Source organism: Schistocerca cancellata, chromosome 5 (assembly GCF_023864275.1).
Source record: "Schistocerca cancellata isolate TAMUIC-IGC-003103 chromosome 5, iqSchCanc2.1, whole genome shotgun sequence".
NCBI classification, from domain to species: domain Eukaryota; kingdom Metazoa; phylum Arthropoda; class Insecta; order Orthoptera; family Acrididae; genus Schistocerca; species Schistocerca cancellata.
In genome coordinates, this window is record NC_064630.1 from 474,666,130 (window position 1) to 474,682,365 (window position 16,236).

Below are 16,236 nucleotides of genomic sequence, written 5' to 3' on the forward strand. Positions count from 1 at the left end.
CATAAATACAAGGAACTGGTGCAGTATACAACAGAAGGGAACTGAAAGAAATATGCAATGGAACAAACAGAAACGACACTTTTATTAAGAATCTATAATTACACTGAAGTCATCGCGATTTATGATGGTTCCCTGGACATTAAAAAGGGGTATGGTTGTTAATCGGATGTGTGACCATCAGGGACGGCATTGCATGCTCTGCAGCGTGCTTCCACGCCAGCCACAAGGTTAGTAAGAAGTTCTTATGGTAGGACGTTCAATTCTCCCACGAGGACGACTGTCAACATCTGGATGGTGCATGTGGACGGGCTGCAATACGTCTCCCCAACGCATCCCACACGTGCTATAGGGGAATGGGATGACAAGTCCAATTGCTGACATTCTTTCGTTCTAAGAGTTCCTCTTCCTGCACTATTCGATGTGGTAACTCATTACTATCCATAAAAAGGAAGTCGGGGCCGAATGCACCGTCGAAAAGACACAGATGGGGAAGGAATACAGTATCATGATAACGTGGACCCGTGAGTGTACCGTGTTCAAAGATTTGGGGGTCAGTACGCCCACCCAACGTTACACCTCCTCACACCATAACATTTAGACCAGCATGTTCGACATGATTCTGGACGTACCCCATATATCAAGTAATGGAACGCGTAATGCATCCGGTAACATTGACGAACATTATCGTTTTGGCGGTCCAGGTATTAAGGTGTGGACAAGTATAATGTTATAAAACGTTCTCGGTTTTCAAGTCGCATCAATTCGAATAAAATCCTCGAGCTTTCGATGACCATCTCCGCCATCGTCGTCAGGAGTTCACTGACTGCCGGGGCTGATACGGTTTCTCGCTTGTATAGGAGTGATGACATCATCAGCAGCAAATCAGGTAGACCCAAAATGACGCGCGCGCGTAAGTCGACCTGGGCACATGAATGGTGTCCATCCCAACATTAAATTTACTGTCGAGATGGAGAAGTACGGCAAGCTACCATTCTTGGATGTTTTGGTTCAGCGGAACGTAGGAGGCCAGCTTGGTCATTCAGTGTACCGGAAACCAACACACACTGATCGGTACTTGAACGCCAATAGTTTCCACCACCCTGTTCACAAGAAAGCGCTCCTGAACACGCTGGTTCACAGAGCCAAGATTATCTCTGACGACGACCACATACAGTCTGAATTGCAGAACTTAAAACGTGTTTTCGGGGGAAATGGACACAGCAAAAGAATCATAGCAAACGCTTTCAAGGGCCGCCGACGAAAGACACCTGGTGAATCAGTAGAATAGGCCAAACGGAATGCATTCCTGCCATACTGTGGAGCAACTAGCAGCAAGTTAGGACGTCTGCTGCAGAAACATGGGCTAAAACTAGTGTTCCGGCCTGCCCCCAAGATACGAGATACGTTGTGCTCTGTTACAGACGACATTGCTCTTCGAGAGTCCGGCGTGTATGGTATGGTGTACCCTGCGGTTGTGGGCAGCATGTATATCGGACAAACAATTCGCACGGCTGCGGAGCGTTGTGCTGAGCACAAGCGCCGTATAAAACAAAGGGAGCTTGACAAGTCAGCCATAGCGGAGCACTGCCTAGAAAACGGGCATAAAATACCGTCCGAAAATACAAAAGTGTTGGCTCATGCATCTACACATTGGGACTCCGTTAAAAAAGCAAGCGGCCGAGATTCGTTCAAACAACAATTTCAACAGAGACCAGGGGTACACACTCATCAGGGCATGGGGGCGGGCGTTGGAAACCGAAAGAAAGCAAAGACATGTGCGCGACGCGGGAGCGGCAGTTTCAAACGTGGCCATTGCCCCTGGCGCCACCTCACGTCACCGGTGCTGCCACGGGCAATAGCTCCGCTAGCTGCCCGGGTCGACTTACGCACGCGTGCCACATTGGGTCTATCTGATTGGCTGCTGATGATGTCATCATGGCTATATAAGAGAGAAACCGTAGCAGCCCCGGCAGTCAGTGAACTCCTGACGACGATGGCGGAGATGGACACCGAAAGCTCGGGGATTTTATTCGATTTGACGCAGCTTGAAAACCGAGAACGTTTTATTCATGTATGCCGTCGCGAAAGACTCCGAGGACAAGTATAATGTTGCATAGGCGTACTGACCTTCAAATGTTTGAACACCGTACTCTCACCTGTAAATGTTATTATGGAACTGTACTCCTTACCGATGCATCTTTTCAGGGATGCATTCGGTCCTGACTTCAATTTTGTGGATGACAATGCGCGACTGCTTCGTCTCTCAGGTGGCGAAGCTTCTGAAACGGAAGGATATTCGGCGAATGGACTGGACTGTCCACTACCCCGACTTGAATCCCACCGGAAAAGTGCAGCCTCCGTTGGGGAAACATTTTGTAGCACGTCCACATCTACCAGCACTGGTGAAGAAATTGAAAGCCCTATCAACATTGCCGTCCGTGGTCATCACACACGCTACTAATAACCAGTCCAGCCTTTTATATTATTGCCCAGAGGACCATTGCGGTGACTACAGAGTAATTATTGTCTTTGAATAGAAGTGTCATTTCTGTCCGTTAAACTGTATATTTCTTCTAATTATCTTCTGTACTATACAGTAGCATTTCCTTCTATGTATGGTCCAAGTTCCATCGAGCTATGTTACTTGGCGGTTACACATCATGGCCAGCTGCTGTGGCCGAGCGGTTCTAGGCGCTTCAGTCTGGAACCGAGCGACCGCTACGGTCGCAGGTTCGAATCCTACCTCGGGTATGGATGTCTGTGATGTCCTTAGGTTAGTTAGGTTTAAGTAGTTCTAAGTATAGGGGACTGAAGACCTCAGATGCTAAGTCCCATAGTGCTCAGAGCCATTTGATTACACATGCTTTATATTTTTGTCAGATCTATCCCATAAATTTTTGTCTGCAAATTGTTCTATGACATTAGGAGAATGATTACGGAAGTACAAGAGAATAAAATGTTTTTAAAATGTGTTCGAATAAAACTAGGCCTACGATCAAAAGTGGGCTGTAAGAAACAGTAACAACTGTAATCGTATTAATAAAATGTAGAATAAGGATCAGGTTGCAACAGTAACAATAGTCTCCTGGTAACATTAATGGTTACTGAGTTAAAGGCCGTTCGTTCAATACTTGCCCAGAGAAGAAAAAAAATTGTACGTTATATTGTGTGGAACAACGCACAATTTATTATTATGAGCATCGTAAATATAAGTTTAAACCAAACTGTACAGTAAATTATGTCAAATTTTTTTATGAGTCATGATAAGTTTGCACAGTACCACTCACTATTTTTCTGTGCCAACAGTGGCAGTTTTATCTGGAAGATATCTATTTTGTAACTAAATTACCATTAAACCGTCCCCTTAGCTCTTCTGACTTTTTTTTTCTGTTCGAATGGATTGGAAACTAAGCAACGGAAATGTAAAAAAGGGGGCACAGACAAAAGGCCAGGAATGAATAAAATTAACTGAATGGTTAAGTCGAGATCCTGCAACCTTTCCCATTGCGACGAATATTCTCTTCCTTGTTGCATCTCTCCCTTCGGAAGGAATTCTGTACAGTTGTCCTTCCCTTTTCGCCTCGAAACAAACAGCCAAAAGCACAGCACTGAGACATTATTCTATTTAAAACTTCGACGACACACAACACTTCCTATGCTTCACACTTAACACTTCGACCCACACTGGCTGCTAATGTCGAGTGACGCGGCTTCAGCCAGTCCTGAAATACGGACGGCGGCAAACGCAGGAGAAAGGGATGGCCATACTTTCCTTTATACAGAGCTTTAACAAATACGTTGCAGCAACGCCCTCAGACGGTAACTTTTTGATCGGCCCTTATACATACATGCTCATATGGAGCTTGTGAGGTAACGGGCGAGTCATCGCGCCCTGGAAACATTCTAAGTTCAGAGTTGGCGGCCACCGCTCAGGCCGCTCGGCAAGGCGCGGTTCGTTAGCAAGAGCGTGATGCCGCACAACGGCTGGACCACGTGGTCTATCGGCCGCATGGCTGGGAATTCCATGGTGACGTGTCAATGAAACAGACACGCCGGGAGTGCCAAAGATGGCGGACTTTGTGAAACCTTAATGGCAGACATTTCACAGTTCGTATAGAAATTAACAGTAGCCAGATGAATCATGATACCTCGAAAAGAAAGATGTACAAAACTATTATTTGCACGACGATTCTGATGGTGTTATCGGATTTTCAATATATTTATTAATAAGTCACTAGAATTGATTAGTCAGAAGTTTGATGAGAAGACCACTGAACTTTTTAGGCATGTCTTGACTTCCACGTATTTTCTTTTTAATGGAGAATACTACGAACAAACGGAGGGAGTCGCCATGGGTAGCCCACTCTCACCGGTGGTAGCGAATTTGTACATGGAGAACTTCGAGGAGGAAGCCCTGTCGTCAACCGTATGGAAACCTACTTGCTTTTTCCGTTACGTGGACGACACGTTCGTCATCTGGCCACATGGTATGGATAAACTCCTTGACTTCCTTACACATCTAAACTCCATACACCCCAACATCAAATTCACTATGGAGACTGAAACGGAGGGTAAATTACCTTTCCTTGACGTCTTGATCAAGAGAAGGGCTGACGGCACCCTAGGTCATGGGGTGTATCGGAAGGCTACGCACACTGATCTGTATTTGCATGCAGACAGCTGCCACCACCCTTCACAGAGGAATGGGGTACTTAAAACTCTAGTACATAGGGCGCGCACTATCTCTGACGCAGAGAGTCTACCCCAGGAATTGGAACATCTGAGAACTGTATTTCGAAAAAATGGGTACTCAGAGTGGCAGATTCAACGTGCTCTCCGCCCACCCACTGCAGCACAACCTGTTGAGATGGATGAAGTCACGAGGGAGGAGGTAGGCATTGCATTTATTCCATACACAGGCGCACTCTCGGGGAAAATCGCCCGCATTCTGAAGAAACACCGGGTCGGAACTGTGTTTTGTCCTCCAAATAAAACTCGTGCACTGGTGGGGAGCGCCAAAGATGACCTCGGTTTGAGGAAGGCCGGCGTGTACCAGATTCCGTGTCAATGTGGCAAGTCGTATATTGGTCAGACGATGCGTACCGTCGAGGATCGATGCCGTGAACACCAGAGGCACACTCGACTGATGTATCCGAGCAAGTCGGCGGTCGCTGAACATTGTTTGTCGGAAAATCACGCCATGGAGTATGACCGCACGAGGATTCTGGTACAGACGTCGAGATACTGGGACAGCGTTGTTAGAGAGGCCATCGAAATTCGCACCAATGACGACCTCATAAACCGGGACTGTGGCTATAATCTTAGCAAGGCTTGGGAACCAGCGATCGGGTTAATCAAGAGTAAATCGAGCAGACGTATAGTTGTGACGACCACGGCGGACAGAGCCATCACACCGACGTCATCTCAGACGCCGTCGCAATCTGTTCCACCGCGCGACCGTGGCGCTGGGCGCGGACGGCGGAGGGAGCGCGCCGCGGGCGGAGGGTATTTAAATCGGCCGCCGCCGCGACCAAACCCAGTTCCCTCTGAGCAGCCATAGCGTACGGATCTCCGTGCCGGCACGTTCACAGGAGCTCAGTCCGTCAGTTCACCTGATGATGGCGACATGTTTGATCGCCGAAATATTGTGCCCGTTGGACACTATAGACCGGCAGCATACCCGTGGATATTTTGATTAATATATTTATTAGTTTAAAGTTTAGTATCTGACGATAAATTATACAAGCAACACCCAGCAACGAATTTACAAAATCTAAACGATGCATCTGATTTCGTCAATCTACGTGTCTTTAGCAAGCTATTAGTGTAAACCTAAATTGGTATGAATTACAGGCATGTAACTTAAATAGTACATGAGTTATTGAAAATCAAAGTGGCCGATTACTATCGATCGCGTCAGGCTATAAGTATTCCACAGTTACACGACAAGGTAGCAGCAATTTGTGTAATGTAGTGGCGGAGGATAAAGTTGTGTACGATTCACGTAAAGTTAATTTGTCGACGGAGGAAATTAAGGTTTCTGAGGTGAATTTATGTAGTGATTTAAGTGGTGTATCAGCAGATAAGGTTGATGAGATGAATATTTATGGTAATGGTGGCTTAGGCATGGATGTATCATTTCAGGAAGATGAATTGTTTAACAGTGAATTGATGTGTAATTTTGTTGAAGCTGCTAGTGTCGATATTTTGGAGGAGAGAAACAGTAAATTTGTGCATGCTGTGGATAGTGAATCGGCGAAAGGTGTGGAAGAACTAACAGAAAATTTAGAGAGGGCTGAAGTAAATAGTGTGGATGGTGATAGTTTGAGTAATGAAGTTCGTTTAGATTGTTATATGAAGGAGGAGTGTGATTTTAGTATGACTGACTGGCGTTGATGCGGTAGGACGTTACGGTCGTTACTGCCGCATTTGTGGAAACGAGAGAAGTTTTAAACTGCTAGAGGTTTAGAGGGGAAGGAATGAATCTGGGGCAAGGAAATATTTAATGAATTATTTTGGGATGAACCTGAGATTGAGGGATGGACAGAAAGGGATGTGTGTACGGTAGAATTGGAAGAGAAGGGACGAGACGTAGAAAATGATTTATTAAGGGAGCTACGAAATTTGACAAGCATGTCCTTAATTTAAGATGTTTTAGATTTGAATTTCTCTGTTGTAGACTTGTATTCGTGCTAAACATGTGACACATTGGGCTGAAGCGTCAAGGACGTCATTCATCAACAGTGTACTTAATCGACCCTGATAGCATGACCGCATCACCTAGCAGTCCCGTCGAAAACGTGCACACTAATTAAACCTACGCTCTCGGAGAAGAATTCATGATCAGAATCGACAAAATTAATTGTTCAGAGATGTTGCAACCCAGCTGTTTGCTCGCAGTAATACACTTTAGCACACTTCTCACATAGTCATCAAGAGTTAAGCTTTCAAAGGTGTTGGCTACGACAGACTTCAACATCAACCTTGCATGTCTGTCAACATGACTTGGTAAGTCCTGGAACCGGCTGTCGGTAGTGGTCCTCCTTGTTCTTGGACGCTTGAACGCTCTACCTTACGGTCTAATGAAAAATCAACGACTCAAATTCCAGTCCTGATTATATGCCTAATAACATAGAACCATTAATATAACTATATACTTATATGGATATGGTGTCTATTCTTTTGGACATGTCCGAGAGAACACACATCATTGATCACCTGCAGCTGTCTAGAACGAAATTAGAATTATATTAATACCTTTAGCTGCTAACGGCGTTGATATATATCAACGGCGACAGGTGAAAATGTTTGCACCGACCGGGACTCGAACACGGGATTTCCTGCTTACATGGCAGACGCTCTACCCATTGAGCCACCGAGGGCACAGAGGATAGCGCCCCTGCAGGGACTATCTCGCCCACGCCTCCCGCGAGACGCTTATTTTCACCTTGTATGTCCACACACTACATTCGTAGTGTCCCACCCCAATACACTCATGTCCGAAAGAACAGACACCATTGATGACCTGCAGCTGTCTAGAACGAAATTAGAATTATATAATACCTTCAGCTGCTAACAGGCGTTGATATGTATCAACGGGGACAGGTGAAAATGTGTGCCCCGACTGGGTCTCCTGCTTATATGGCAGATGGTCTATACATCTGAGCCACCGAGGGCACAGAGGATATGTCCGAAAGAACAGACACCATATCCTAATAAGTATATAGTTCTGGCAACATCGGCCGTCTTTCTTTTAAAAAGATGCCTACAAGATGTACGACTATGAACCCCACACATTATTCTAACAACTTCCTTTGGGAAGTGAATACTTTTTGTCTAAATGTTGAGTTACCCCAAAATATTATTTCATATGACATCAGAGAGTGAAAGTGTGGAAAGTATGTTAGCTTACTAATTTCTGTATCCTCTAAACTGGCAATTATTCTGATTGCAAAAGTTGCTGAACCTAGTTGCTTTAGAAGATCCAAAATATGAATTTTCCAATTGAGATTCTCATCTATGTGTACACCCAAAAACTTAGTATGCTCTACCCTGTCTACTGACTTCTGTTGATGTATAATATTTATTGAAGGAACTGTACTTTTTGCAGTAGAAAATTGGATGCACTGTGTTTTTTCGAAGTTTAGAGCAAGCCCATTTGCAGAAAACCAATTAATGACTTTTCCAAAGACCTTATTTGTATTATTTTCAATTGGAGTTTCTTTTATGGGATTCATGACTTTCACCCCAGTTAGATGAAGTGGCAAACTTGTTTAAATCACTTGACCCTTATAAGGAAACTTTTTGCTTCCTGTTCTGTAGGTGCGACTTAAGACCACTCATATACTATTCCATTTATACCATAGAACTGTAATTTCTGTAATATAATGTCATGGTTCACACAATCAAATGCTTTGGATAAGTCACAGAAAATCCCAATTGGTGACATTTTACTATTTAAAGACTCTATCATGCGGACAGTGAAACTGTATATTGCTGTCTCAGTGGAACAGCATTTTTGAAATCCGAACTGTCATTTACTAAGTATCCCATTACCGTTGAGATGGCTAACCACTCTTGAGTACATTAATCTCTCGAAGACTTTTGAAAAAGCTGTAAGCAAAGATACTGGCCGATAATTATTGAAATCTGTGGTGTCGCCCTTTTTGTAGAGCGGCCTGACAATGGCATATTTTAACCTGTCTGGGAAAATACCTTGAGTCAATGATGCATTACATATGTGACTCAAAACCTCAGCTGTAATTGCTCCACATTGTTTTAATATCTTATTAGAGATGTCATCTACTCCAACAGAACATTTATTTTTTAAAGATTTAATAATTTTCCTTATTTCACAAAAGGTTGTTAGGTGAAACTTAATCTGACTAAATTTTCTCGAGCGTATTCTAGAGCAAAACGGTTTGTAAAGACGTTGACTAGATTCAGATGCTTTTTTTGATACCTGCTTGATGATAAAATGTGATAACAAATTATAATTATTGCTAAACCGTTAAGGTTTGTTGCGTTCATTGGCTTACCTGTTGTACGGTGGAGGTTGATCAGACTCCGGCGTCGCCTTCGCACCGCTGTCATTGAGATTGTCCCGGTCGCCACCAGTGAGACTGACGACAGAGCGCTTCCCCCTGTCGCAGGAAGTCGCGGACTCCTGCCAACAGAGACCATCAGAAATCAGTGGCAGCCTGAGCCAAAGGCATATGCGTTGCGTCGCACCGTTCGCAGGGAACAGAGCGTCTCGTGCCCGCCTCCTCTCTGGCAGCATACACAACTCTAAGGCTAGTAACTTGGTGCAAATCTGGACTGGTTTTGGAGACGAGCTGGGCTCAAATCTGTACCCGACCATCTTGGTGTAGGTTTTCCTTGAGGTCTGAAAATAAATTTGTGACGTCTGGGCCACACCGAAGATTTTTTTTCCTTTCTGTAATTGTGCACGAAACATAATATTTAGTGATTAGAATTGTATTAATACTTTCAGCTGCTAACGGGCGTGGATATATATCAATGGGGACAGGTGAAAATGTGTGCCCCGACCGGGACCCGAACCCGGTATCTCCTGCTTACATGGCAGACACTCTATCCATTTTTATTTATTTATTTATTTTAATCTCATTTTGTTCGCTTTTGTTCGTTGCATCTGCTCGGGGCGGACGTCGCAAGACATCCGTTTAAGTTCGTAGTTGATCGATTAGCTCAGTTTTTTTTTTATTACAGAGGGCTTCTAACCATCTGACCGAACACGCTGAGCTACCGTGCCGGTATCCATCTGAGCCACCGAGGGCTCACAGGACAGCGCGCCTGCGGGGACTATCTTGCGCACGCCTCCCGCGAGACCCACATTCTCACCTTGCATGTCCACTCGCTACATTCGTAGTGTCCCACCTCAACACACTCACTACTCTTGGAAGACATTCTTACCAAGTCCTGTAGGAGTTCAGGGAATATGTGTGCATCCACACAGAAGAAGATGGTCATGGCCGGTGTTGCCAGAACTATATACTTACTAGCTTACTCGGCGAACTCTGTTCCGCCTTAAAGCCAATAAATAATCAGATTTTGGATGTTAAGTTCAATTTTTTATTAGGAAATACAAATAAAAAAATTAACTATTTTAATGATTCTTTATTCTTTATGTTTCTCGGTGCATAGCTTCCACTCTTCAATTAAGTACCATGTGATACACGACATTTTTTGTTTTATTATCAGGCGCAAGAACAAACAATGCAGATGGTTTCCCGACCCGTGAACATGCCACATATAATTGACCATGTAAAAAACACGGATATTCCAGATTTAAACCATAAACTTTCAAGGATTGGTCTTGTGATTTGTTAATGGTCATGGCGAATGCAAGACGGATCGTAAATTGAAGTATTTTAAACTCAAACGGCATATCGGTTGGGATCATTGGGAACCTCGGAATGAGAACTTCCTCACCTTCAAATTTTCCTTTGAGTATCGTCGCGTAAACAACATTGTTCATCAATTTACTTACCACCAAACGCGTACCGTTGCACAGTTTTGGTTGGTTTATGTTTCGAAGCATGATTACTACGGAGCCAACTTTTAGGCGTAAATTGTGCGGTGGTAAGCAAGGAGTTTAAAAATTCAATTGGATAGTTGGTGGCTTCATCTTCATTTGTTACACAGTCAATAGATTTGAATGAATGCATTTTACCAATGATCTCATTCTGAATTATGTAGTTTAGGTCATATACATCTTTATTCTTAGCCGCCGGCCGAAGTGGCCGTGCGGTTAAAGGCGCTGCAGTCTGGAACCGCAAGACCGCTACGGTCGCAGGTTCGAATCCTGCCTCGGGCATGGATGTTTGTGATGTTCTTAGGTTAGTTAAGTTTAACTAGTTCTAAGTTCTAGGGGACTAATGACCTCAGCAGTTGAGTCCCATAGTGCTCAGAGCCATTTGAACCATTTTTATTCTTAGCCGCTAAAATTGCTCGCTCACTAAACCATCTTCGAGAGGTAGCAATGATCCAATTCGATGGTGAATCTGTCATTTGGAAACAACTATTGTATTTTTGGGTGTTTGCAAGAAAATGACGTGATTCGGGTGTTTCGCCACAAAGCAATGAATGCAATGGCTCAGGTGGCGGAGTCAATAATGGCAATTTCACTTTCCCACTAAGGCAGCACAATCCTTGCGTTTCTCCGGAAAACTTCAGTGCTCCACAATATTCGCAAACAACGTTCATCGGCCCAATGCAAACGCAAGAATGCAAGCAGTAATCAGTGCTGCAATCGTATCTAAACGCTGCTCGATTCAAATCATCACGTGATAAATCTCTTCTTGTGCGTCGAAAATTATCTACATGTTGATCTCTGTTGTTCGTTCGACGATTTCGCATTGCCAACCGAGCCGTTTCACGGGCTGCCTCACTTTGTTCTTGTGATTGAGAAGCACGAAGTCGAGCCATACTAACGCGGCGCTCTTCACGGGCAATTTGTTGTTTTTCTTCAGTCCTTTCATTCGCAATGTTTTGTATCCTTCTTGCATTACGGCTTTGTCGAGAAATATTCGATCGTCTTGGTCGCGGCATACTTAATGATGATTCTAAGAAAATACAAATTATTTTTTAAATTTTTGATTAATGATATATACTGACACTTAACCATAGACGTTTAGCTGTGATTTGCTTTTTTTATTCCATGTCAGATGCGTTTTTGTTAACCACGTTTTATAGTGACGTTTACCTGACATTTGCGTTTTGTTATTCCATGCCAGATGTGTTTTTGTTATACCACGTTTTATAGCGGTCGAACGGGATAAAAAGTATCCTACGTCCGTCTCCTGGTTCTAAGCTACCTCTCCACCAATTTTCAGCCAAATCGGTCCAGCCGTTCTTGAGTTATAAATAGTGTAACTAACACAACTTTCTTTTATATATATAGATATGGATATGGTATCTGTTCTTTCAGACATGAATTTGCCGCACAATCAGTACTTTTTGCAAACGATATTAGTGTTGCAATGAATCTCGTTAGAGAAAGACCAACAGAAGAAATTATTAAGTGGTTCTTTGAAGATGAACTCTACTTAAATTTTGCCGGCCGCGGTGGTCTCGCGGTTCTAGGCGCGCAGTCCGGAACCGTGCGACTGCTACGGTCGCAGGTTCGAATCCTGCCTCGGGCATGGATGTGTGTGATGTCCTTAGGTTAGTTAGGTTTAAGTAGTTCTAAGTTCTAGGCGACTGATGACCACAGCTGTTAAGTCCCATAGTGCTCAGAGCCATTTGAACCATTTTGAACTTAAATTTTGAGAAAATACAGCGATAGATGCATACCAACAACTGATGTAACGCATGAACAGGACTCAATAAACAGGACACAACTATAAAAATCTTTGGGTGTTCATACTGATGAGAACTTGAATTAGAACAAATATACCATTGGGCTGCTCAATCAATTAATTTTCGTTGATTTTTACTCGTAGAATAACTGCTATTCTTGGAAACAAGTAGAACGCCCTCGTAAAATGTTTCGCATATAATAATTCCTTAACAATTTTCTGGGGTAGCTCTTCACTTAGACACAAAGTACTGATTGCATAACAGCGAGCAGCAAGAATTATACCGTATGTGGTGGTTACCCAGAGACATCGTAGCCTTTAAACTGCACCTCCACAATATTATACAGGAACATTCGAATGTAACTGTACACACTTCGTGAGTGTAATGTATATACCAACGTAAGAGTAAAAAGTTAAAGTTTTGTCTGAAATTGCTTTATTTCGGAGTTATAAAGTATGCATCACAAGTCCAACACAAATAACATAAAATTAATTCTTCTCAGAAAGCAACGACACGAAATTCAACTCAACTTTGTACTGTCCGTTTACCCCAGGACATTTTCAAAATGATGTCCATGTAGACGAAGACAATGACGTGCTCGACTTCTTACCGCTCTCGAAAATTTGCAGGCTCCGTTCATCTCATTCTGCACAGTTGCACAGCTATTTTCAGTCCGGTGTTGTAGTTGAGCTACATTCTCAGTTGCGACACATACACGAGTTCCACGAGACAGCCACAAAGATTAAGTCGAGCGGTTGAGATCCAGAGATCTGGCAGGCCAAACCACTGGTCCTGCACGACGTGTCAACTTATCGCGATGAGGAGCTTTGAGATACTGTTTTTCCGTCCGAGTGGAATGTGCAGGGGCACCGTCGGCAAAGCAACATCAGTCGATATGCAGGCGAACACGACGCGCCAAAAGCCTCTACTGGAACGTGATGTAATCCCTACCACAAATGACATTATGCACCATAACTTGGAAATCAAGCAGTTTCAGACAAAACTTTCTTCGACATTTTACTCTTCTTTTTGTCCACAAATTTCACTCGCGAAGTTTGTACATTTGTTTTTGAATCGCCCTGAATATAACGCTCCACCTCAGACTCGCGCAGCGCTGGAACTAAGGCTACAACTTTCGTATGCTGATCATGGCGTACAGAATTCCCGCTGAACAGTTCTAATACCCTCAGATAATTTCCCGTGTTGATGGACTAGCAATGGCGCAAGTAACTTGATATCAGAGAGACCGAAAACCTTAAGTCCACGGTACAATAATGATGAATTCAATTTACCTGCACAAGTTTCGTAAGTTGCTGCATTTGCAACAGTTGTTCAAAATGGCGTCATTGTAGGCATGGCATCGTCGTACGAAGTTCTGTCACACCCGCTCTGAAATTCCCTCTGTCGTTTAAACAGTGTCGCAGGCAACGAGAAATCTCGCCATGAGATTCTTTTCAGTCTCGATACACACCTCTTACAAGAAGTCTCTCACATGACCGCACAAGAAGAAATCGAGTCGTGTGAGGTCAGGTGAAAGTTCTTCCCACGAAACAGAACCTTTTCCACTTATCCATTTTTCAAGGAATGTTTGATCAAGGGGTTCACGAGACCTCAGTCCAAAGTGAGGTGGGGCTCCATCATGTTGGAACCACATCCGTTGACGAATTACAAGTGGGATATGTTCCAGGAACCTGGATAGTATGCCTCTGATAAACATGTGCACACTGGTGCATTTAAACCCGGAGGAAGAGGATACGGGCCAAGTACATAATCGTTGACTATGCCTGCCCACACGTTGGCAGATAGTCTGTATTGATGACTTTTTACAATTGTAGCGTGGAGGTTCTCATCGACCCAAATATGACTATTGTGGCTATTTTGCGCTCCCTCTCTCGTGAAACAGGCTTCACCCGTGAAAAGTACATATGCAGGAAAGTGAGGATCGACTTTAAGGCGCTGCAAGAACTACTGGCTGAACACGAAATGCGATCCGAAGTCAGCAGAAGTCAAAGCAAGCAATTACTTTGGTTGGTACAGGTGTAGCTGCATTTTCCGTAATACATGCCACAAAGTACTCTGAAAAACATTCATTTCACGTGCAACTGAGCGAGAGCTGATTGCAGGCGCCTCTTCCACTTGAACAAGCACTGCATCTTGTACGTCTGCGATCGGTGTAGTTAGTGGTCACTTAATCCTTGAAACAGTCTTCAAAGCATGGTGTGAGCCGGATGTCTTCTATGTGAATATTAGGTCCTGTACAACTCCCCACACCCTCTGCTGCTTCCTTTACGTGCTTGCTCACACACGAAAATCATCCGTCACCGGGTGCAACTCCATATGGTTCGGGCTGATCGATGTTAGACTTGAACTTGTAAATACAGACCGCAGTCTACTACAATACAGACATTGTAAACCAGGACTGCCTATGTCAGTACACAGTACGCCATCTGCATTGAATTATTTGAGGCGTTTGATACAGTCACCCACAAGATTCTATTAAATAAATTATAAGCAAAATAAGAAGGGTAGCTAAGGACTGGTTTCGATCATACCTAACAGATAGGGTACAAAGAGTAGAGATAACACATACTTCAAATAGAGCTAAACATTTAGTAAAACACTTACCAGAACCAAAATACATTAGTATAGGGGTTCGGCAAGGTAGCATATTAGGACCAATACTGTTCCTGATATACATCAATGACGCTGTCAACAGCGAAGAGGATTTTTTCACCATGAATAGCACTACTGGGAAAGTCATTGATGTATATCAGGAACAGTATTGGTCCTAATATGCTACCTTGCCGAACCCCTATACTAATGTATTTTGGTTCTGATAAGTGTTTTACTAAATGTTTAGCTGTATTTGAAGTATGTGTTATCTCTACTCTTTGTACCCTATCTGTTAGGTATTATCGAAACCAGTCGTTAGCTACCCTTCTTATTCCTATTGCTTCTAATTTTATAGTCACTGAGAAAACAAGAGAACTCCTCGCCAAGAAAGCAAATGAAACTCTCAAGGAAGTTTATGATTGGTCAATAAGTTACAAAGTGACATTGAACGTAAAGAAAACTAATGCCACGAATTTCAGTTTGAAGAGGAAAAATAACAATGTTAAATTAAATGTAGATGGCACCTCTACAGACTGTGTAACAAATGCAAAATTTCTGGGAATGAATATCGATTCTCAGTTGAAGTGGTGTGAACACACAAAGGTACTTGCAAACAGAATGTCATCAGCATGTTATGCCCTTAGAATCCTATCATCAGTGTGTAACATACAGTGTCTTTTAGTTACATATTATTCATATGTATACTCAGTTCTTAGCTATGGAATTCTTTTTTGGGGTACAAATGCACAAAATATGAACACAATTTTCTAACTCCAGAAAAGAGCCATAAGAATAATAACCAAAAATACTAGTCGAGCTCATTCTAAAGATCTGTCCAGAACACTGGGGATTTTAACTGCTCCCTGTGAATACATTTACCAGTCAGTTGTATAAATAAAAAATAACATTGCTAATTACTGCAAAAATAGCTATGTCCATGACCATGCAACAAGAGACACACTCAACTTACATTTACCAAGAAAAAATAAACATAAAACTCAAAACAACATTTTCTACCAAGGAATATAACTGTACAATAAATTACCGAAAGAGATTAAAGAAATTGCCAAAATACACTTATTTAAAGAGGCAGCTAAAATGTACCTGTTATGCAATACATTTAATCATAGAAGGATTACTTAGCTAAAACAGAGTAGAGGTTTGATAAAGAACGTTATGCAAATAAATAATAATAATGATTATAAAATATCCAACATTCCACATAACACCTTCACTTTATGGTTTTTTCCTTTTTTTTCCTTTCTAGAAATACTTACCCCAAGCTATGCATAGCACACTACT

The 16,236-nt window shown here is 42.9% G+C and overlaps 1 protein-coding gene across 1 annotated transcript in view; it reads right to left on the reverse strand.

Moving 5' to 3' along the window:
- Positions 1-16,236, reverse strand: part of LOC126188067 (proton-coupled amino acid transporter-like protein CG1139) — a 129,348-nt gene that overhangs the window by 76,780 nt on the left and 36,332 nt on the right. The window contains exon 3 of the mRNA XM_049929512.1: positions 9,039-9,166. Within this exon, the coding sequence (XP_049785469.1) occupies positions 9,039-9,166 (128 nt within the window). The remainder of the gene's footprint in view (positions 1-9,038; positions 9,167-16,236) is intronic.